The sequence below is a fragment of the Girardinichthys multiradiatus genome, chromosome 2, assembly GCF_021462225.1.
Source record: "Girardinichthys multiradiatus isolate DD_20200921_A chromosome 2, DD_fGirMul_XY1, whole genome shotgun sequence".
NCBI classification, from domain to species: domain Eukaryota; kingdom Metazoa; phylum Chordata; class Actinopteri; order Cyprinodontiformes; family Goodeidae; genus Girardinichthys; species Girardinichthys multiradiatus.
The window spans coordinates 1,362,919-1,386,827 of NC_061795.1; the positions used below are offsets into that span (position 1 = coordinate 1,362,919).

Genomic DNA, 23,909 nt, shown 5'->3' on the forward strand with positions numbered 1-23,909 from the left:
CGTAAGCTCTGTTTGTTTGTGCCTTCGTGTCTGTATCTAGTCAATGTTCTGAAGCAACAGCTACAACGTAGTGTTTCTGTATGTGTGCATTTCTGCTTGTGCATGTTTGTATGGTGGCGAGAGTAGGGAGGCGTACCCGTAGTCTCTGTGTACGTTACATTGTGCGTTCCCAGAGTCTGTGCTCTAGGAAGACCATCCCATTGCTTTGCAGCACTGCATTCACAGCTTAAACAGCATCAGAAGCTTTTACATCATGTGAAATTCTGACCTGATTCCATATCTGCCCTCCACCATGTGGCGATGTTGATGAGGCTGTTGAATATTAGGCATGAGATGGCTCGGCAGTGCATGTGTTGTGGCTGTGGCCCGGTGGTTGAAAAGCCAGCTGCTTCTACCAGCGCCTCTGAAACGCTGCACCTCACTCACAATAGTGCGACTTGTTTACCCCTAAACTGATCATTTCCCCATTGTACAAAATCAGTTTTAGTGATTTTTGCTGATAACCTAATTGTTAAAGCTGATGTTAACGGGATAAGTTCAAATTTTTGAAAGTGGGGCTCTTTTGACAGGTTATGAGCAGTTGCTATCTTACTTACCGTTACATGGAGATTCTTAGTGTTATAACCGTAAGTAAAAGTACTGGTATGAACGCAAAAATAATGATTTTAGTCAGAATAGAAAACCAAGAACTATTCTTAGTGCTCCTAAAATCAACAAATTTACAGTTACAATAATAGTTTATTTACTGCTGTTTTGATTTTGATACATAGACTTATGAGAAACAATAGAATGATGTAAGAAATAAAGTAATAGTTCTCAAAACTTATTGCGCAGAATATTATTCCTTGTAACCATTTTGCTCTTTATAGAGAAACACCCCATAAACTAGGAGTAGGACAAGCTAATATCAAGAGCTTCGTTGGTCAGGCTTCTGCACCGCTAGCTGTCCTAGCTGTAGTTGCTTAAACCTTTGTAAAACCTTTAATCTTAAGACCGTTCAGGCTCTGTTTTGCTGTATGTTTCAAATTAAAGATCATCAGAAGCGCAGTGATCACAAACAGTCTTCAATGTAAGTAACTATGCACTTCAACCATGATATTTTGTATAACAGTTCATGAAGTAGTTTTTGTGCAAACTGCTTTGAAACTTATTTGCCTGCAGGTATTGTAGGATTGTTGGAATCCCCTTTGCTCTTGGCCTTAGGCTTCATACTTTTTGACTTTGACTAGACACCACAACACTTTACTATTTCCACTATTCATGTCCTGTATCGTGACCCAATTTGGGCCAAGCTTTAGCTGTAAGACTGATGGTCTCATATTTACATCTAGAATATTTCAGCATACAGATTTGTCCATAATCAACTCTATGAACAAGAAGTGCCAAGGTTCTGTGACTGCAAAGCAAGCCCAAATCATCAACCCTCCACCACCGTGCTTGACAGTTGGTATCAGTGTTTTGGATGATATGCTGTGTTTTTTTGCCCGACATGGTACTGTATATTATGACCCAACATATCTGGTTTGTTCCTACCTGTACATGTCTTGTGGTCCTTTCTGATGCACATTTGCAGACGCATATCCTTTTTAAACAGAAGAGTTTTTTATTTCTTAATTGTCTTGATCTTTAACTTAACATACTACCTGAGGCCTGTAGAGTCCGAGATTTAGCTTCTACACTTTTTGCAATTTCTCTGAGCATTGACCTGTCTGACCTTGGCTTAATTTTACTGATACCCCAACTCCTGGAAAGAAGAGCAGCTGTCCAATAAATGTTTTCCTTTCTGACTAATCTTTCTCTTTGTAAAATGATTGATTTCAAAAAGTTTGGAAATGGCCTTGAAATGCTTCCCAGATCGATGGACAGCCACAATTGTAGGACGTTATAGATATCTTTCCTTCTTGGCATTGTGATCACATACCTGTGTGCTCCAGAGCAGCAATCTTCCAAACTCCTAATTTATTGTAGATGGTCACACTTGCTGATGGTGAATATGTCAGCTGCATTTGATTAGCAGCACATGGTTGCTCCTTTCACTTTTACCTTTAACAAAAGCAGCAAGGAGTTCTATTACTATTAACTGCTCAAAGCTTTCAACAGAGCCTCACTTCAAAAGTCCAGCCTGTCCCTTTAAATGAGCCCTCACCTGTGTTCTCACCTGTGTTCTCTAGCGTTCTACTGTTGTGCAATGGATAAATAAACGGTCAGAAGGTATAGAAGGTTTATAGGCAAGTGATTTTGTGCAGAGCTTCAAAGTCTCCATAGCCACTGTGTTGTTCTTGGCAAGAGCTGATTTTGTGTGCCAGAAGTCACTCATATTATCATGTTGACAAGAGCAAGTAAATGTTAATGATAGTTTGCCCCTGGCTTGTAATAGTTTACAAGTGCTCGCTCTGTTCTGTACCCCCTTTGTTTCGGCGCTAATGTACCGAGGAGTCAGACGCTTCGTTTCAGCAAACAATTAACATCTGGAACTGTTTATGTTGAAATTTCCAGGTAGCTGGAAGTCAGACACTGAAGGAGGCAGGGAAACCTGTCAAGGTGGCGGAAAGTGATGTGGATGTAAGTATGAGATCCATATAATGTAATCATTTCAGCTGCATAAAAAAATGTAATTAATTCCAAAAACCGCTTTAGACAGGTTCTCAGTTTATTGAATTTCTCTACCTACAGTAGAGACCAAAAGTTTGGACACACCTTCTCATTCAAAGAGTTTTCTTTATTTTCATGACTATGAATATTGTAGCTTCACACTGAAGGCATCAAAACTATGAATTAACACATGTGGAATTATATACTAAACAAAAAAGTGTGAAACAGCTGAAAATATGTCTTATATTCTAGGTTCTTCAAAGTAGCCACCTTTTGCTCTGATTACTGCTCCACACACTCTTGGTATTCTGTTGATGAGCTTCAAGAGGTAGTCACCTGAAATGGTTTTCCAACAGTCTTGAAGGAGTTCCCAGAGATGCTTAGCTCTTGTTGGCCCTTTTGCCTTCACTCTGCAGTCCAGCTCACCCTAAATCATCTCGATTGGGTTCAGGTCTGGTGACTGTGGAGGCCAGGTCATCTGGCGCAGCACCCCATCACTCTCCTTCTTGGTCAAATAGTCCTTACACAGCCTGGAGGTGTGTTTGGGGTCATTGTCCTGTTGAAAAATAAATGATGGTCCAACTAAACGCAAACCAGATGGAATAGCATGCCGCTGCAAGATGCTGTGGTAGCCATGCTGGTTCAGTATGCCTTCAATTATGAATAAATCCCCAACAGTGTTACCAGCAAAGCACCCCCACACCATCACACCTCCTCCTCCATGCTTCACAGTGGGAACCAGGCATGTAGAGTCCATTCGTTCACCTCTTCTGCACCGCACAAAGACACGGTGGTTGGAACCAAAGATCTCAAACTTGGACTCATCAGACCAAAGCACAGATTTCCACTGGTCTAATGTCCATTCCTTGTGTTCTTCAGCCCAAACAAGTCTCTTCTGCTTGTTGCCTGTCCTCAGCAGTGGTTTCCTAGCAGCTATTTTACCATGAAGGCCTGATTCACATCCTCTTAACAGTTGTTCTAGAGATGTATCTGCTGCTAGAACTCTGTGTGGCATTGACCTGTTCTCTAATCTGAGCTGCTGTTAACCTGCGATTTCTGAGGCTGGTGACTCGGATGAACTTATCGTCCGCAGCAGAGGTGACTCTTGGTCTTCCTTTCCTGAGACGGTCCTCATGTGAGCCAGTTTCTTTGTAGTGCTTGATGGTGTTTGTGACTGCACTTGGAGACACTTTCAAAGTTTTTCCAATTGTTCAGACTGACCGACCTTCATTCTTAAAGTAATGATGGCCACTCGTTTTTCTTTACTTAGCTGCTTTTTTCTTGCCATAATACAAATTCTAACAGTCTATTCAGTAGGACTATCAGCTGTGTACTGTATCCACCTCCTGCACAACACAACTGATGGTCCCAACCCCATTTATAAGGCTTGAAATCCCACTTATTAAACCTGACAGGGCACACCTGTGAAGTGAAAACCATTTCAGGTGACTACCTCTTGAAGCTCATCAACAGAATGCCAAGAGTGTGGAGCAGTAATCAAAGCAAAAGGTGGCTACTTTGAAGAACCTAGAATATAAGACATATTTTCAGTTGTTTCATACTTTTTTGTTCAGTATATAATTCCACATGTGATAATTAATAGTTTTGATGCCTTCAGTGTGAAGCTACAATATTCATAATCATGAAAATAAAGAAAACTCTTTGAATGAGAAGGTGTGTCCAAACTTTTGGTCTGTACAGTATGTATGAATTTCTGATAAAAAGGAAAAGGTTTATTTTCTGGTGTTTACATAAATTGTTTTTATTCCAAAACAATTTTAGGCTCATAAGATTAGATTTATTCAGTAGTTATATAAAAAAATTTATATATAAAATAGTTAAGTGCTATGTTTCCCAATGCACAGTGACCATAAATGTTTGTCTACTATGGAGATATTTAAAGTTTTAGACATTATTTCCTGTCTTAATGTCCTTCTTCCCTCCCTCTTTCCTTTGTTTCTTTCCTTCCCTCCTTCTATCTATCTATACTTTGAAATGGAAGAAATAGACAGATACCTTTTGTGAATTTAAGACAGAGGTTAACAAATATGGAATTTGGATAATGATTAAATGATTAGCTATTCAAAGGTAACCTTTAGGTCACATTAAAGCATCAAATGAAAATGTTTACAAGAAGACCACTGCACAGTTTGTTCCAAACCAAGGTTAAGTAAAACAGGAGAAAAAAAAGATTTTATAACTCATTTGATAGAAGACAAGGACACGAAATACCGACTGTGCTTTAAAATGATTTTTGTGTTTATCTTGCTTTTTCTAAAAAGCAGTAAATGCTGCACTTTGGTCATCTTCCTCTACTGCCCATAAACAAAGGGAGATTGAAAGTTCAAAAAACCTCAAAAGTAACAGCAGTACAGCTGTTTGCTCTAAATCACTTTCACATGATCTTAATTAGAAATCCTCCAAATGGTCTCTCATGCGAAAGTTTCCACCGTTGATCGGTTTTGTATTCTCCATGGTCACTTTACCCTCATGTAATAAGGTGGTGGGCAGAAAGCAGATCCTTATTCTATCTCGCTTACCTCTGGCATTCTTTTTATATGCAAATACTTGTACCATTATAATTTCCATTGCCAAGGATCCTTTGATTGTGAAACTATTCATACCCCTTCATTATTTTACGTGTTCCCACCTTACAACTATAAACCTAAATGAATTTATTGGAAATTTTTATGAAAGACAACATAAATTACCTGTGAAGTGGAAGGAAGAGAATTTTTACCTTTTTACCAAAAAAGGTGTGAAATCTGTGGTGTCCTTTGGTGTTAAGCCTCCCTTTACTCTGATACCCCTAAATAAACTGTAGTGCAACCAATAGTGTAGCCAACTAGCCTGCAAACTTTGGTTGGGACGGTGTGGATGAATTTGATAAGCTTTTATCCTCAGCTTTTAAAGTAACAACGCAGCATCCAGAGTATGATGTTAATTGGATCCTTTTAATCTTTGACTTGGATGATCCACACAATTCCCTGAAGCTTTTGTCAGTCTCTACTGCTGACACCATTGATGAACATTTATGTGAAAGGAATTGATTACACAACCAGAACTCACCAACTCCATCACCATGGAGACTGTATGAGATAAATAATGTATTAGATTGACTATGTGAACTCACATCAAGCTGTTTTGTTTGCATTCTTAAATCCAGACAGTGTTGTTGTTTTACTGCAGGGCGATCATGTTTACACTTGAACCTTTAACTTTGTGGGTTTTTACTGAAAACCCATGTCAAAGTTCCTGAGCATCCTTAATACTTCTATTGAAAGGTTTTGGCTGGGTGCACCCACTCCGTTATTCTTTTTCCTCATAAAGTGAACATCTTTTTACACCTGCACAAGACTGGGGAAGTTAGAGCAAGGTAAATGTCAACAATTTATACATTTCACAGAGTACAAAGGGCTCTCATGGATCACTGTTCATGCACTAACCCTTTGTTCTGTATGCAGTCTGAAGCTGCAGACACCAAATTTTAATTAAGTAAAAGGGCCACTTAATTATTGGAGGTCATTGCACAGACATTCTGATTAGCCCTTGAGAGATGTTTCATCTGGGTAAGCATAGACTGTTTTTTCACTGATCCTTCTTTCACCTTGCCTACTTATCCCTTTGTCTCCCCCTACAGGTGAAGTTGAGTCGCTTATGTGAACAGGACAAGATACTCAAGGATCTGGAGACGAGGATCAGCTCCCTGAAGAACGACAAGGTAACTGGTCTCTGTTAGACCCAGCATCTGTCCTCAGTCAATCTGTTGAGTGTGCTGGCAGGAAATAAAAAGTATGAAATAAATCTGACATGTTGGAGCTACAGGGAAGGACAGTTTACTGCTCAGAGTTAAATGTAGCTTCAGTTGAGGACTTACTTTCCGCTCTTATTACTATTTTTTTCTATAAAGGAAAGACAGGAACACTAATGCCACCATGCTTTATTTGATTTTCATTATTAAACGCCAGGAATTAGTCTGGGAAACCTCGTAAGTGACGTCCTGATCAGATGTTAGTGACTCAGAATGGTTTATGGTTAAATGCTGCCCCCTGGAGGCGTTGGGAACCTATTGTAGACCAGTGGTTCTCAGAGGAAGAATATTTTCCAGGCTGACTCAGACTCGACAATGAGTTAATGAGTGAAAAAAGGTTTACATTATTCTTTCCAATTTCCTATATATTTCGTGCTATATATTTGTTGCATCAAACAGTGTGAACTATACTATTTTGTCCTTTGCTTGTGTTTTTTTCCAAATATAGAAAGAAGTAGGAAACTACTCTGGGCTGAAAATAGGGTCCATCAGCCTTTAGTTATTCAGAAACACAAAGAAATCTCTTCTTTTGAGAACTGTAAGGATAATATGAGCAAAGTAGTAAAGTGGAGATAGTTGCTAAATATCTTATTATCAAAGCTTACATAAAATGCATGGGACTGATCAGTATACATTAGATAAAATATCAGTCCCACTGCCAGGCGTTCATCGTCATCCGTCTGACTATCTCTGCGTTTTTCAACATCTTTAGAGTATTTAAATGCCTGTAGACATAGGGACAAACTGAACACCGGTGAAAATATAACTCTTACCCAGGCTCCATGATTGACAGCAAAACCTTTTCATGTCAGAAAACATTTTTCTCTGTTGAGGAAATCAACTGTTCTCATGCTGGGTGTCATATGGGTGCAGACCAATGGAGGCTGGACAGACTCATCTTGTCACATGTCGTCTTGTCACCATGGAAATACTGATTTGTTAATTGCGTGACTTGCACAAGTAAATAAATGAAACACAGAGACCCCCACCCCAGGGGCATTCAGAATCACTGCTGTCAAACAATCCTCTTTAAATGAATTTGGTCTTTTCTGTTAACTTCCTCTGTTCCTGACCTGTTTCAGGACAAGCTGGAGAGAGTACTTGACATGTCTCACCAGCAGATGGAGCAGTACCAGGAGCAGCCGGCCCACGTCCACAAGATAGCCTACCAGCAGAGGCTGCTGCAGGAAGATCTGGTGACCATCAGGGCCCAAATTTCTTGCGTCTCAACGGTATATATGTCTGCATGGGCGTGGCTGTGTCTTTCGCCGTTCACTGATAATGGTAGACTTGGCGGAAATTACAATATTTCATTCTAGGCTGAATGCCTGCCAGATTTATATTATAGGCAAAAAGTGTTTTAAAAGTGATTTTTGTCTACATAAATCTTGCTTCATGCACTCAGAGAATAGCATAAGAGTGTTTTGTAAAATGTATGCATGTGTGTGCATTTGTTTGGGTGATGCAGGAAATGGCTAATGCGTGGGAGGAATACAACAGGCTCGAACAATCAGTGGAGCAGCTAGGGCTGGCACTGCAGGCACACATGACCCGGAGTGACACGTCTCAGGTGAGTCTTTGTTCTGAATTTCTAACTATTTAAAAATAAAACCCTCAGCAAGTCACCAGTTCTCCACATTGCTTTACCAGACCTTTAACAAAAGCACAAACTGTAATACACCTTATTTAAATGCTAAAAACGGAGCTAGGGGCTTTCTTGCACATATTTCAACATGAAGGAAGGAAGGAGGAAGGAAAGAAGCAAGGGAGGAGGGAGGGGAGGAAGACATTAAGACAATAAGATAGGTAATAAAGTCTAAAACCTCAAATATCTCCCTAGTAGACAAACATTTATGGTCACTGTGCATTTGGGAAAGAAAGCAAGTAACAATTTTATATGTTATTTTTGTATGTATTTATGTGAAAATAATGGTGAACTGAAGTAAATAAAAATGTTTTCTCAACACTACTGAAATATTAGAAACTCACTTCTTGAAAGCAAAATAAAAGGAACTAAAGGCAACACTGACTGTGCTTAGAACCAAAAAGAATTTGTACTTTTACTATTTAAAAAAAATGTTTTTAATCTATGCAGCCAAGACTACAAAAAGAAAAACTGGAAGAAAGGTCAAAAAGTGCATTTATTAAACATGTGTGTTCATGTGTTATGATACAGCAGGAAAAGGCTGAGCTGAAGCGTGAGCTGTGGAGGATCGAGGACGTCATAGGCGGGCTTAGTGTCAGCAAAACCAACTACAAGATAACAGTTGACTCTATTCAAAATCCAGGTGAGATACGTCTGTTTGCAGATGACATTGTGATCTCTAATGAAAGAAGGGAACAGGTGGAAAAGAGGCCAGGGAAATGGAGCTATGTTCTGGAGAGAAAAGGAATGAAGGTCAGGAGAATCGAGACAAAATACATGTTAAAATGAGAGGGAGACAGATGGAATATTGAAGATGCAAAGGAGTAGATACGTTAAAGGTGGATGAGTTTCAGCCCCTGGGATCAATCATCCAAAGTAACAGGCAGTAAACAGAAGGTTCATTTCCAATGCAGGAACCTATTCTGGAACCAGGGTAATTTTTCTGTCCTCTGGGGTTCCCCTGCAGGAACCAGGACCCAATCAGACAAAAGTGTGTATGTGTGTGTGTGTCATTGCTTACTACAAGACACATCTCACAGCTTTATTTTAATTTTCTATTTTATTTTTTTTGCGGCACTAGAGGCCTGTATATTTAAATTTTTTTGACAGTAGGTAGATAGGAAAAAAGGCAAAGAGATGGGGAGACATCCGGCGAAGGTCGCCGGGTCCGGAACTTGACAGGCACATCGAGGACCATAGCCTCTGCACATGGTCGCACGCTAACCCCTAGACCACAAGCGCCACAGATCTTTAATTTTTAAAGATCTGTGGATTATTACAAACTTCTTCTGGGTTTGAAGTGACTTTAATTTAGTTTCAGAGCTTAACCACTATGGCATGGCATCATTATATATGTAGATATCTGAATGTAATCCTGTTGGGAGCTGTCCTTTGTTCCTTTATTTCCAGGAGTTGGGATTGGCGCAGCTAATTTAAAATCCAGTCTGGCTGTACATTTTCACTCCATTTGGAGTGTCAGTCCATAGTTTTTAAACCATAACTGCCTTAAAATTTGAAATGAATGTTATATTAGGCTGATTTAACAGGCTCCTGTGGAAGCCTGTTAAATCAGCCAAAGAAAAAAGCTTTCAGAAACCCATAGAGAAAACTCATCTAAACAGGTGAGAAAGGGAGTCTTGACAGAGTGGAGTGGAGTGCATGGAGACAACTGTCAGGATTTGCAACAGATGAATAGTTTTAGGATGTAAAGCAAAAGTTTACAAGATAGTGAGACGTGCTACTATATATAGTTTGGAGGCAGCAGCACTGACAGAAAGAGCTGAAGATATTCAGATCAGTCCAAAAAGTGTGGGTTTCATTTCAGCTTCCTAATGCCACATGTCCATGAGCAAGGCATTTAATCTCAAGTTATTTACCAATCTGTCAGTCAGTGTATGAATGTGTGCAATTGGGTAGTTGTGTCTCTAGTATAACGTGCTTTGAGTGGTCAGGGTGACTTGAAAAGTGCTACTTAAATTCAGCCCATTTAGTTTACCTGCATGATTCTCTAAAACCTTTTTTACTGTATCATGTCATGCACAGTTGAAAGTGACAATATGGTTCCTGGTCTCTATGATAGATGGAGTGTCCCTCATTTACTTTAGTAATTATGACATTTCTGCAAAACCTGGAATTACGCTTTGCTACAAAATATTAGAGACAGGTTTTTTGTGTGTTTGCAGTGGGATACATGTGATTTTGTAAGTCATGGTGATGAGGGGAGTGTAGGAGTACTTTGGTAGCACGTTTGTGCATGACTTATGACTTTCTATTTTATAGGTCTGGTATTTCCATGTGAATAGGGATTCAATCTGAGATGTGATTAGAGATAGTATGGGTGTTTAGCCTTTAAGAGATCCAACAGACATTTTATGCCATTTGATTTTTTATTTTATTCATTATTTTTGGCTGTGCTGAATGAATATAGCTCAAATTTACCCTGTTTATATATATATATATATAATTTATTATGTATATGTAGAGAGAGAGAGAGAGAAAATTAGAACTTTTTTTGTTTTTATTCATTTTGGTCTAACTCAACCATTGAGACACGTCTCCTTTGTCATATTGTGGTTCAGAAGCTGAGAAGCTGGTAAACACCGTGACATGTGATTTGGCTTTTATGTGTTAACATGCCTCAGCAGACAGGAGATTAGTGCCTTCAGTGACAGACCAGGCAGTGCCTTCCCACAGTACAGAGGTCCAGCCTCCTCCTCGTAGCTCCATCTCCCACACTTTGCCTCACAGCATCGTGCCAAAGTGGGTGAGTGTCCCCTAACTGCCTCTACAAACAGTTATCTGCGTCTTGATTCTCAAAGACGTTCTACATCACAAACCTTCACCACAAGCACAGTAATGTTGTCCTGACCTGACTGATCTACAGGCAGAGGACAATGCCCCACCCCGACCACCACTGCCTCATCTCTATGACTACGAGGAGACCCCCCCTGTGGTGCCCCCTCTCCCCAAAGAGGCCTCAGTCATCCGCCACACATCGGTGCGAGGGCTCAAACGGCAGTCAGATGAGAGGAAGAGGGACAGGGAGTGTGGCCAGTACGTTGCCAATGGGGATTGTAAGGTATAATGTCATTCATTTTACTTTGTGGAAACCTTCTACAAGTAGTTTGCTCATGTAGAATTGATACAGTTCCTCCATGTAGGGTTGGAAATCATTATGTAGACATTCAGTATCCTGAGTTACCGTCTCAGCCCGTCTTTTATCCCTGATTCAGACTGATTTGAGGTCATACCTGAGTGAACCAGAACTTCCAGGAAGAAGCCTCCAGATGACAGGGTCCGATGCCGACTACCAGCATTATCCAAGCAAAGGTATGTGAGCAGTAACAGGCTTCTCATCTAAGTAGAGACAGCTGGATCAAAGGGTATTTATGTTATAGACCAGCACAAAGTAGTTTATAATTACAAAGTGAAAGAACAATCATTTTTTTTTTCATCCATATGTTTTATAAATAAAAATGTAAAAAGTGTGGTTGAAAACTAACTCTGCACATCACCCTGAGCACCCCCTCCCCACTGTCAACCATGGTGGTGGCAACATGATGCTGTGGGGATGCTTTCATCAACAGGAAAAGGAAAGTTGGTCTGACCAGGTTAACCGGTTTCTGCTGAAAAAAAGCATTCCCACAGTATGATGCAGCTGCCACCATGTTTCACTATAGAAATGGTTTTCAGGGTGACATAAAGTGTTAGTTTTTACTCTTTCCAGTAAAAATAAAGCTAAACCAAACACTGGACTATTATTCTGTTATTATCAACTATGTTTGTCAGGAACCACATTTCAGCTGGACCAGTCTAAGTCCATCTCGTCCTACGTCACCCTGAGGAGAGGTCCTGGCAGCTCTGCACCAAAGGTCAGTGAGGACTGCAAAGGTTAGGTTTAACTGCTGGTAACGTCAAAGAAGGGGTGCACAATGAAACAAGATAATATGAACAACCCCAAAGTTTCAGGACCAAGACAAGACTTAGATGCCAAAGCCACCCAACAGGCTTCATGACGGAGCAGATCTGACAATTAGGAAGTCAGGAGTAGACAGACTGGTAGGGGTGGATGGCGGAAACTACAGAAAACAAAGTTTAAACAATGACAGCTTTTCTTTTCTATACCAGAGTTTGCTGTGATGATGCTATCACGGACTTTATTGAGTGTTTGCTAAACCTTAGTCCTTTGATACAGATATATAAAAGGGATCTGATTTCTACTTTGTGCTGGTTTGCTGTTTATCAGGAGGCGTGTATTAATTTGGCAACAAAGCAAAGTGAAGGAAACAGCAGACGAATATTTTTATTCAGGATTACTAAAAAGAGCCCATGCACATTTCCATAGCAACAACCATCACACTACCACTTTGCTCTACAGTTCACTGGCAGTGAACTAAAATGACACATATCATAAATATACATTCAGTAGAAACTTAATGAGTATGCTTGTCTTAGAGATGCTTCTTAAAGAGGCAGTGAAGAAGCAACATTTGCAAAGAATCAGTTTAAACTGGATTGGTGTAGAAAAAAGGCATTAACTAGGGAAAAATGTTTCCTAAAGTATCCAGACTTTATTTGTAATTCTCCAATCTAAAAGAAAAAAGGGCATTTCACTGCTTTTCCAGCCTATAGATCCCTTTTAGATGAGAGTTTAAATCTTGGCCGGATCCACTTCCTAAACTGAATAAGTCCAAGATGTGAAATTATTTAAACACTGTTTGTTTCAAATAAAAGACTAGACAGATCCCAAACTCCGTTTTCTAAAGCTGTATTTCGTGCAGGATCCAGTCCAGATCTAAGTTATTAAAGAAGCCAAGATAAAAACTGTGACATGGTCCTTTACCACACTGTCAAATCATCCAAGGTTTCTAGATGTGTGAAACTGGAGGTTAATGTTAAAATGATAGAAATCTGCCTGAAAAATGTAAAACATGGAGACTTGAAAGGTATAGAGAATTGAAATGGAACATTTTCAGGAACGTTTCTCATTTTCTCTCCTCTCCTCCCTGGTGTATCATTTCTCTACCGTTGTCTCCTCAGGACAGACCCAAGAGTGCTTTTGAGCGTCTGTTGTCTCCTACGGAGGGTGAGCAGCTCCCGAGCAGCCAGCCTCGAGGCCGAATGACTGCTGAGGAGCAGCTAGAACGGATGAAACGCCACCAGAGGGCACTGGTTCGCGAGCGCAAGAGGAACCTCAGCCATGGTGACCGCTCCTGCACGGGCCTGTCCACGTCGCAGCGCTCGTCATCCTCCTCCAGGCTGCCCTCCAGCCCCTCCGATCCTAACTCCTCCGTACGTTACCCCTCCCTGCATCGCAGCTGCAGCAGACACAGGGAGCACCAACTTCATCCTCAGTGCTGCTATGCTACTCTCCACCCCCCAGCCACATAATAACCTAGAAGGAATGCTAACTTCCTAGCTCTCTTCCTTGTGTCACCAGTGATTGTTGATGGTAGCGGCTCTCACTAACACGCTGAAAAGCAGCACTGACTTGAGCTAGCTTGGTTAATGCTTTAGAAATGTTGGGAGACGAATCGATCAGAGACACACTGAGTTGTTCCTTGTTTATTCCAGTTTTTTAAATTTCAGGGGTTTTAGATAACTTAATTACCGCCGACCCCCAACCCCCTCGCCCTGTTGGACCTCACTGACACAATTCTGAATGTAAACCCATAAAGAAGAGAAAGAAGCATAAAGCGCCACTTTAACTTCTTTCTCCATTCTAATCACCAGAAAGTAAAGAGAAGAGCTCATATATTTGTACATCTACATGCTGTGTAAATGTACTTTAATTTATTACCCGAGGGATATTTTCAGTATACAGTTGTACAGTTCTATTTTGTATAGATTTGGTATATAGAGCAGATATAGAGGACTTGGTGAAATGTTGGGAAGAATAAAAACAAACTTTCAGGTTGATAAAGTGAAGAAAGATGCAACACTAGTGGCACAAATCACGACCGCCACTCCCTGCTTTCCTTTCCTTAAATCAAATCCAAGTGCCTTGGTTTGTTGACGATCATTTTGCCTTTGTCCCAAATTTACATCTGTTATCAACATTTAGGTCAAGCGTGAAAGAATACTTTAACACTTTTCAGACTTGCGTAGGAATGATGTAAGAGCCAACTGTAGGACTTGTTTTCGAAGTCAGGGAGATGTAGGGACACTGCTGCTTTGAATCCAGAAACTGCTTAGCTTATGGCTAACACTGCCCCTTGGTTTCAGCGTGGTATGCTAGCAATGCTAACATGCTTTAATGAAAATACTTATCTCATACACTTAGGATAATATGGAGCATAATAACTGTCAGACTGGTACCATGGTTACAGGACTGCTGTGAGTTGAGCAGAATTTGACATGCTTTGCAAAAGTATTTATGCCCTTTGAACTTTTACTCATTTCGTCATGTTACAACCATGTATCTCTTGGGATGTGACAGACCAACACAAAGTAGTGTATCATTGTGGAGCGAAAGTAAAAAGACACTAATAAACAACTGAATTGTGGCCTGCATGTGTAGAGTCAATGCATGTTGGGTAGAAAGCGGTTTATTTTAAAATCAGTTTGTTTTTTCTGTTTGCAATTAATAATCATTAAATGTACAAGGGACTGGCTAGGCTGTTACTATTTACCAAGAAAAGAACAGGCCAGGCTAGTTTTCACTATTTCATTTTTAGGGCCAGATTAAAAATATGAAATGGAAAAACAGGCAATTTGATTTTAATATTTAAATTGTTGATTTATTATTATTTTTAAGGAAGAAATAGGTATTTTATTCTTATTGTTATTATTGTAATCAAATAATAGTTAATTTTACATTTTGTTGTATTTATATGAACATATTAAGTTGTTCTTTATTTATTAAAAGCAAAGTTCATTTCAGATTTTTTAAATGATAAAAAAATAAAAAAATGTGTTTAATTTCACTTCCTCTTCTACTTTGTGTTGGTCTGTCATATGAAGTCCTATTTAAACACATGGAGGTTGGAAGGTGTGAACATGACAAAAGGTGGAGACGTCCAAGGAGTGTGAAGACTTTTCTAAAGCACTATTCTTTTTGTTACTGTCACATTAACCAATACATGATTTTTATGAGTTATGCTGTTACTTTTTCACATTTCTGTAATGATGTCTCCAGAGTGTTTTTTATTGTGTGCTGTTCTCCACCAGCATTAACCGTTTTGACTTCATTTGAACTAACGCCATTCATACAGCCTTGTCTTGTCTGATCTCTGAGGTAATTTTGTGTGTTATTTGACTATATAACAATAACAGCGAATCATTTAGAGGTTGAATGCTCAGACTGGAGTACCTTGAAGTGGCCTAGGCTGTTTTATGCATCATGAATATATAGGACAGGTTGAAGGAGCTGGGATGCATTGCAATAAAGAAATAAAGTGCCATCCACATTGATTGGCATCCATGGTAAACATGGGTAAAAAGTCTTCAAATAATTTCATCTTTTATTGCATTAGTGTAATCTCTCTGAAAAAATGCTAAAAATTATTTTAAAATAAAATCTGCATTGGCAGAATTATTGGTACCCCTTCAAGGAGCATGTAGAAAGAGGGATCTTTGACCATTCCTCTTTGCTTTATTGTTCTAGATCATCCAGAGTCCTGGTCCTCTCCCCCACTCTTAGTTCTGGGGGATGAGAATGGCCATGGATCAATGTTGGTTTTTATCTGGTGAAGAATGTCTTTTTTGATTTGAACACATTTTTTTAAATTTATAATTATCCCAAAGAGAACCAGTTTTCAGTTTACTGGCAAATTCCACTAGATTTTTATAAAAAAATGTTCAAAGACTTCAGGATATGATCTGTTCTAACAAAGTTCCCATTGGAAAACAGTCCCACAGCATCACAAATCCCCCACCATGCTCAATAGTGGGCGTGAGGTGCTTTTCCACATCTTCATCCTTTGTTTCACACCAAACACACCTGGAGTTTGTCTGTGTTTGTGATAGTTGGGGACAATTTTTTTTTTCTGGCATATATACTCAACAATTGCTTAAAATAGTAATACCATCTAATGGTAAATGTGGAGACATGGTGACCACAAAAGCCCCTCACTGCTGCAGTTCCCTAATAGTGAGCTTTTAAGATCATTTTCCTCTTCCTCATTTGCTAAAATAAAAATCAATACTTTTTCCCACTCGATGAAAAATGTTTTCAGTTTGAAATCATGCTACGGCAATAAAAGATGATTTTTATTTCTGCACATCTTTACCAGGGGTCCCATTAATGTGGCCACCACCAGTGTCAGCAAGGAGTGGACAACTTTGTCATGGAGGATCTGATTGATCAGAGGTGGTAGTTTAGCACATGTAGCAAAATATTTGTCTTTTTCTTTCTAACATTCATAGGCCAAATGCATTTTCATGACATATAACTTCGACCAACAATTAAAGAAATTACATTATAATCAGATTTTTAGAATCTCTGAAAACAAGTCAGAAACAACTTTGCAGCATTTTCACTGTATGACAGTAAAAATGATGACACTGATGACCACTCCTTGTTTCCCCAAACTGTTCCCACCGTAAGGCTTTTGTCCCCCCCTGCCCCCCTAGGGAATAGGGAAATATGACAGTTGAACTGCTGATCGCTGTCTAATTGTGTGTAATTAAAGAAGCAACGCACAACTCTTTTCTCTTTCTTTTCTATCATGTAGAGATTTGCACTCAATAAAGAGTTTCTTGCTTCTGAAGCTCCTCCTGGCTGTTTTCTTCTTAATCCGGTGGGGGGTTGTGAGGGATGTGTGCATGGTTTTCTCTCTCTCTCTCTCTGTGTGTGTGTGTGTGTGTGAGGTTCTGGTTCCTGAGCACACCGAGGCATGGGACGCAGTGTTTCTCTGAGCATGCGAGCACTCCGACAGATCAGACTCTGCAGGCTGCTGGAGGGGGAAGGATGCATGCATGGCTTTGATGCTCCTTGGATGATTCCTCACAAGTACCCCTGGGCAACACAGACACAGACACACACACACACACATTAGTGTTTCTTAGCAGATCATTCAGTGTGCATTGTAGAGAAGGGTGATTTGTCCCCCTCAGCCTGAGGCTCGACTAGCAGGGAGTGAGGATGCATCTTCTGATCCTGCAGATGTGAACTGCTAGAACCTATCCTGTCCCCAAAGCAAACTGCCACATATCCAGAGAAAGATTTAGGATTCAGGGAGTTTATGAGCATTTTCCCTACGCTATGCACAATGTCAGCATTATCTCTGTGATTTAATGTTAACTCAAACTGGTCTGGATTACAAACGTCGTAACTAGCAGTTACCTTCTGAAAAAAAAAATCCAATTTATTTTCCTTTATAATATTTAGGTTAAAAAAATTTCTAAAATCAGAACATCTGGCCAAAATAGCTGTTTTTGGATCTAATGAATCCTTCATATGGGAACTATCTAATGAAGTCTCATTTTGCCTTTGTTATCTTTAAAAAATAGGAATATAAAAAGTTTCTTACCTTTATTTATTCGGCACCAGTCCATAGTGTCAGATGTTTTTGTCGTTTCATGTAAATGGCTTTATCTAATCAATTAAACCACTCCAGACTGCTTAAACCACCAAGAATTAAGCACAGAGCCGATTTAGTTTTTTTGCTTATTTAGTTGTGCTTTTTTCAATTTGTCTTTCAAACTTAAATGAGCGTAGGCCGAGATGGTTTTCACATTTCTTCCACAGTCCTGGTTGGGTAATCCTCACTCTTTCTCCTCTCCAGGTGTTTGACTGGCAGAAGGAGCGACCTGGAGCAGAAGGTCAGAGCAATGAAGGACTGAATCAAGTCAAAGAGAGTGAAAGGAGGCAATCAGACGGGTGGGTGACGGTCACCGCCAGGCGCATACAGGAGGTGGACTTGGAACCCCTCGACTATGACCTGGATATCAGCCGGGAGGTACAGGAGAGTCTCTTTAGGCTCTGGGTCAGATTACAAGGACAGCTTCAAGGTGCTCAGGAAGAAACGAGCACAAATGCCAGTCAGGTCCCACCCATTCCTCAGTGGTACAAATATCAGATTCATTTTGGCCTTTTAAAGAAGAATTTGAGCCGTCCTTTTTCAGGGTTTGAATGGTTGAACAGCAAACAACTTCAGTGAATCTTAAAAACAACATCTGGGAGTCTGAGATTGAATTTATTGTGGATTTTCTTTAATCCACACAGGGTAAAAATACACATGGAGGCCCAAACATAAACCCACTCCCACTGTTTGGTTAAATGTACCTCAGCAAGCTGCAGAGAAACCACTGCTGTCAGAAAGCTTCTGGGAAAATTCTGGCTCCATATTTGACCACTTTTATAGTAGAGCTCCTTTTGTTTTTGGCCCACCCCCCTTTTAAGCATAGTTTTCAGTATTTTTGCGGGCATGGGTATTCCAGAAGCTTAATATTTACTTGCTGTATCCATTCTAAAAGCAGTTATGAAGAGTGTTTGAGATCATTGTCCATTTAAAACACAACTCAGTCCCATTTCAACCATCTAACTGTACATTTCAGGGGAAATTGAGGAATTTGAAGTTAATACTTTGGAACAGTCTTACTGGCAGCAAAATACCCCCACAGCATGATGCTACCACACACACATGCTCAAGAGAAACATATGCACCCCTCACACCACCTTCACCGTTCCCAGCATGATGATGTTTTGTCAACTTGTTGCTTCTTTGTGCTGAGGTTTTTTACAATCTCAAACTGTATCCTGCTAAGGATAAAGTGTGAAATATGATTTATTTCCCCTCTACTTACCTAATGTGGCCTCTTTTCTCATCTAACAAGGGCAGCGCCTGTGAGTGGGCAGCAAAGCCTCGGTGACCCGTCCCCCCCTTGTCTTGTGTCATGATGTATGTTTGGATGGGTTGTACTGGAATCCCCCTCGGGGATCAATAAAGTATCTTTGAATTGAATTGAATTGACAGCCTTATAATGACTCTTCCAATCATGTTCACTGCAGCCAGATATCTCAGTCTCGGTTTCATCTGAACATAATGCGTTTCTCCAGAAGGCTTTCGGCTTGTCCGTGAGTGGCGCTGCAGATTCCATGTGAGCTTGGAGCTGTCGATTACGTATCAGGGTTTTCTATCTTAGTCGCCACCATCCCAGTGACTGAGATACTGGTGTTCAAGCTTTTCTGCTGGCTTGAGCGTTGGTGGTTCCTGAACATCTTAACTAATTAACACAATTCTAACAGGATAATACTGAAGACACATTGAAACTGGTTCTGGAATGGTTAAGTTAGGTTTCTGGAATGGTTCTGAACTCAACCTTATTTAAAGAAGGTTTTTTGTACTATGCTAAAAAGTTGGGTCTGTACCAGGAAACTGGCTCATTTAAATGAACCGTACCAATGCTGCCTTGAGGAGTGGTCAAATATCCAGGCGTAATGATGCTAGGAGATTGTTCACAGCTACAAAAAGTGTGTAGTCTGGGTTCCTCTTGCTAACATTTACTAAATACTGTGGTACAGGGTCTATGTATTTGAGCCTCATTACTTTAAAATTGGGTTTCCAAATTCCTGTTTTTAAAATTCATTGAAGTCGTTTGTTTTCCTGTTTTTTTCATCCTGAAAATATGAACCGTTCAAACATGTCATCAAAAACCCAAAATTCACATGACGTTCATTGTGAGCGTGTGTAAACTGTTGAGTAGGACTGAAGTACATTTATCCTAAAGATTCATCTGCTCTGTTCATTGGGAAAAATCTAGTTATCCCACTTCTACATTCATTTACCGTCTGTCTGTTAAGAATTAAAAAGGGAATTTTTCTACATCTGTCTGTCCAACCTGCAGCTGTCTAAACCAGACAAAGTTCTAATCCCAGAACGTTATGTAGAGTCTGATCCAGAGGAGCCTCTTAGTCCTGAGGAGCAAGAGGAACGTTCCCAACGGGCTGAACGCATCAAAAATCTTCTCACCAAGTCCAGGTATCCAGGGCTCAGTCCGTTTCCTGAGCTTTTCTGGTAGAACTGACCTAAATCTTACATCCAACACAGCGGTATTTCATTTAAAAACCTGTGTGCGTTTTTTCCCCCAGTGTTCAGAACATCCAGCCATTTTCAGTGAGTGATTTCAGTGAGCTGGACACTGCTATGCAGCAGCAGAAGAGGATCATGAGTGTCTCCCACGCGTTGGCCTCAGAGGCTTCACGCAAGAGCAAACTGGTTGCAGGTTAGTGAGTCTCAGTGGAATGCTGCAACAAGTGTCAGCCATTGAACACACAAGCATATACATTGCCTATAAAAAGGTATTCACTCCTCTCCTTGGATCTATCACTTTTTAAGTTTTACAAAGGTATTTGTGGACTTTTTGGGGAGTCATTTTCAAAAAATAAAATTCTTTATTGTCAAAGTGAAAACTGTTTTTTTACTAATTAAAGTGAGCAAATTGATAACAATTGAAAATGTCTCGGTCAGGCTTTCTTCCTCACAAAACAACTCAAGCTCTGTCGGGTTGCTCAGGCATCGGGTATGAACAGCTCTTTTACAGATTCTCTGTAGGATTGAGATCTGGGCTTTGATTTGGCAACTCCAGAGCACTCGCCTTCTGTCTTCAAACCTGTTTCTGTGTAGCTTTTCCTGGATGCTTTGGGTTGGTGCCATGCAGCTCTGAAGCCGTAGTTCTCTGACAGGCTGAATTATATTATCCTCCATTATTTTTCACTTATCATATTCATATTCTCTTGTTTTTACTGTGTTTTGTGTGCGTGAGGACAGCGCACAGATGGATGTCATACCGTTAAAGACAGACCGTTAAAGATGGTGTCTCTATGACCACTAAACACCTGAATATATACATCTGTGCACGTCCCTGGTTTCTTCCTGCCGGGTGTTTGATTTGACAGAGAGCCTCAGAAGCAGATTTCACAAACATGTTTGAAATGTAAGAGCCATGTTCAGTTTGTAGGTTATTCTAATGTAGTTAAAACAATGCAGCAAAAAAATGGTTTAATTTAAAGACTTTAGTGTTTGATTTGTCTTTACTGACTTCTTACCATAGGTTTATCAGTGAGTCTATTTAAAGAGTGTCTAAGATGTAGTGATATCTAGAGGCTAAAGTTCCTGATCACAACCCAGAAATTTAAAGTAGTCTTAGAACTTAACCAGTGTGACATTTCTTAGCTGTAGGCCTCAGCTAAAGTCTTTGTGGAAAGGTTTCCTCTCAGCTGTTGTCTTTATTGAAGAGGCTGAGCTTATTAAAATGCTTGGGAGAAATGTTTCTGTGTGTGTGTGTGTGTGTGTGTGTGTGTGTGTGTGTGTATTTGAGTGTTTTCTGTGTGAAAAAAACCCATACAGTGCTCTGCTAACGTTTTCCAACTTCACGGTGTTTTACTGGGCTTTTATGTGATAGACCAACACAAAGTAGAGACTAATGGAGACGTGGAAGGGAACATTTTCTCCAAACAGAACCTGAGAAGTGTAGCTTGCATTTTAGTTAAACCCCTTTACTAAAAACCCCTAAATACAATCCAGTGCAACCAATTGCCTTCAAAGTCTAAAACTACTAAGCCATGGGCATCTACCTGAGCTGAAAGGCCAGGCCAGCAGAGCATTAATTAGAGGAGCAGCCAAAAGGCCCATGGTAACTCTGGAGGAGCTGCAGAGATCCACAGTTCAGCAATGAAAATCTGTTGATAGGATAACTGTTAGTCATGCTCTCCCCAAATCTAATCTTCATGGTTGAGGAGCAAGAAGCCAGTGACAAGAATTTCCTTTCAGTTTACCACAAGTCATAAATGGGACACAGCATGTCCATGTGGACGAAGGTACTCTGATCAGATGAGATCAAAACTGTTTTTCTTTTTTGTTTTTTTTTAGCCTACAAGCTTTATAGTATCTGTGGTGGAAAATTAAGACCATAAACACATCATCCTCAGGGTGAAACATGGTAGTGGTGCTATCATGGTGTGGGCCTGCGTTCAGCAGGGACAGGGAAGCTTTTCTGATTAGATCTGAAGTGGAGGGCAGCTCAATATATGTTACTGACTCATGGGGGTCTAACTGTGTTTGTTTAGGTCTATCAAATTAAAACCCATAAAAAAAATAATATAATGTTATATAATGTTTGAATGCTTTTGCAAGACGCCGTATTTTTCTGATTTTATGCTCCTGCTTCAGTAATTGGAAACATAAACTATGAACTGCATAGAGCAGTGACATGCTGGACCAGAATTAAGCTAGCGTAGCAAAAAGAAATGAAATTCAACAGTCAACAAAGAACCAGCTCTTCTGATTTCTGCATGTTCCACAGATATTGATTAAAGCTGCCTTCCTTCTCCATGTTCTAGTTGAGATTGCAGTGACTCTGAGACTTTGTTTTTCTCTCCTCAGCCAAAGCTGCTGCCCAGCACTGATCCACAGGACCAGCAGTGGGGACATTCTGTTAAATAGAAGGAAGCTCCATGCAGAAGGATCACATCATTTTTCTTCAAATTAACTTATTCATTCATTAAAACTGATTTTTTATAATTATTGATCTAATACATATTTTTCAAAGCGCTTTTGACTTTATTGCTTCTGCACTTACATTGCACACTTTATGGTAAATCATTAAATGACTGAACTTCCTTTTTGTTCTTGTTCGTTCTGGATTTTCAAAATAAAAGCCCGAATCAACATGTTTAGATTGCAGTGGGAATGCATAGAGATAACTGTAGGTTTGAGATGCTTTGCTTTAGATTTTTGTGCTATACTGTCATAAAATTAGCAGAATACTCACAAAAAACAAATACATCAGAACAACATAATAAAGTCAGGCTGCTTACAATTAATATTTAGACATATCTTTGTTTATGTTATAAAGGTTTGGTTCTACTTTAAGAGGATGTTGGGCCTTTTTCTGATTACAGCCCTTCAAAAGAAAAGACTTTCATCTTTGGTTTAATCACAGGGATCCTACACATTTAGCTATATTATTCAGGTCTAGATAAGTATGGAAAAAGTAAACACAGTATGGAAAAATATTTGTATTTCCATACTTTTTCCTATTCCATTATATAAAGTGGGATCCATCCTGATCTTTTGCAGGTTCCATATTTAAAGCCGGATCACTGCAGACATTCTGCATTAAATTCTTTGGGAACTTTTTTGTGTTTTTGTACTTTTAAAATGGGCTGAAAAAGAACTGACAGACGTGAGGCTGCCATACAATCGGCACACCCGAGCCCTCTGACCACCATCAACAGCCAAGGTGGGTGCATTGTCTTGCCCAAGGACAAAACGACTGGGACAGACAGAGCAGGGGTTCAACCCGGCTACCCACCGGTTAGAGGACGAACCCTACCACCGTTGCACCAATTCTTATTCAGCTGAAATTTTAATATACAGGAACATCTAGCAGAGACTACATATTGTACTTGGTTTTGACAAAAACAAGTGAATAGTGGGATCAGCAGCCGTGTACGGAGGAATCTGACTTGTTTGGACATATAAAAAAATTCCTTTGGGTGACAATCGATACTTCAGAGGCATCATAAATGCTGAACACGTGAGCCACTGCAATGACATTTATGAAAATGCTACTCAAAAGGTCACAGCAGTGGCCCAATAAATTTACCTAATTTCATTCTACGCTATGGATTGTCTCCACCAATGATTTATGCACCTCGGCATCCTGACTGCTTGGAGCAGCTCCGACAGCAGTGAACTCACCTACTGATTATACAGGTCCTTCTCAAAATATTAGCATATTGTGATAAAGTTCATTATTTTCCATAATGTCATGATGAAAATGTAACATTCATATATTTTAGATTCATTGCACACTAACTGAAATATTTCAGGTCTTTTATTGTCTTAATACGGATGATTTTGGCATACAGCTCATGAAAACCCAAAATTCCTATCTCACAAAATTAGCATATCA

General features: G+C 39.8%; 1 protein-coding gene across 10 annotated transcripts in view; it reads left to right on the forward strand.

Annotated features, from left to right (window-relative positions):
- LOC124880690 (pleckstrin homology domain-containing family A member 7-like) overlaps positions 1-22,612 on the forward strand; it is a 167,285-nt gene extending 144,673 nt beyond the window's left edge. For 8 of the 10 annotated variants that reach the window (XM_047385977.1, XM_047385960.1, XM_047385986.1 and 5 more), the window contains 14 exons: positions 2,497-2,562; positions 6,233-6,313; positions 7,486-7,635; positions 7,872-7,973; positions 8,580-8,691; positions 10,691-10,812; positions 10,933-11,127; positions 11,282-11,378; positions 11,838-11,920; positions 13,089-13,340; positions 17,777-17,950; positions 19,839-19,972; positions 20,083-20,216; positions 22,376-22,612. In XM_047385977.1, coding sequence (XP_047241933.1) covers positions 2,497-2,562; positions 6,233-6,313; positions 7,486-7,635; positions 7,872-7,973; positions 8,580-8,691; positions 10,691-10,812; positions 10,933-11,127; positions 11,282-11,378; positions 11,838-11,920; positions 13,089-13,340; positions 17,777-17,950; positions 19,839-19,972; positions 20,083-20,216; positions 22,376-22,398 — 1,725 coding nt within the window. In that variant the 3' untranslated portion in view covers positions 22,399-22,612. The remainder of the gene's footprint in view (positions 1-2,496; positions 2,563-6,232; positions 6,314-7,485; positions 7,636-7,871; positions 7,974-8,579; positions 8,692-10,690; positions 10,813-10,932; positions 11,128-11,281; positions 11,379-11,837; positions 11,921-13,088; positions 13,341-17,776; positions 17,951-19,838; positions 19,973-20,082; positions 20,217-22,375) is intronic. The other 2 variants (XM_047385968.1, XM_047386042.1) reach the window with 1 other exon arrangement.
- The last annotated feature ends 1,297 nt before the right edge of the window (positions 22,613-23,909 follow it).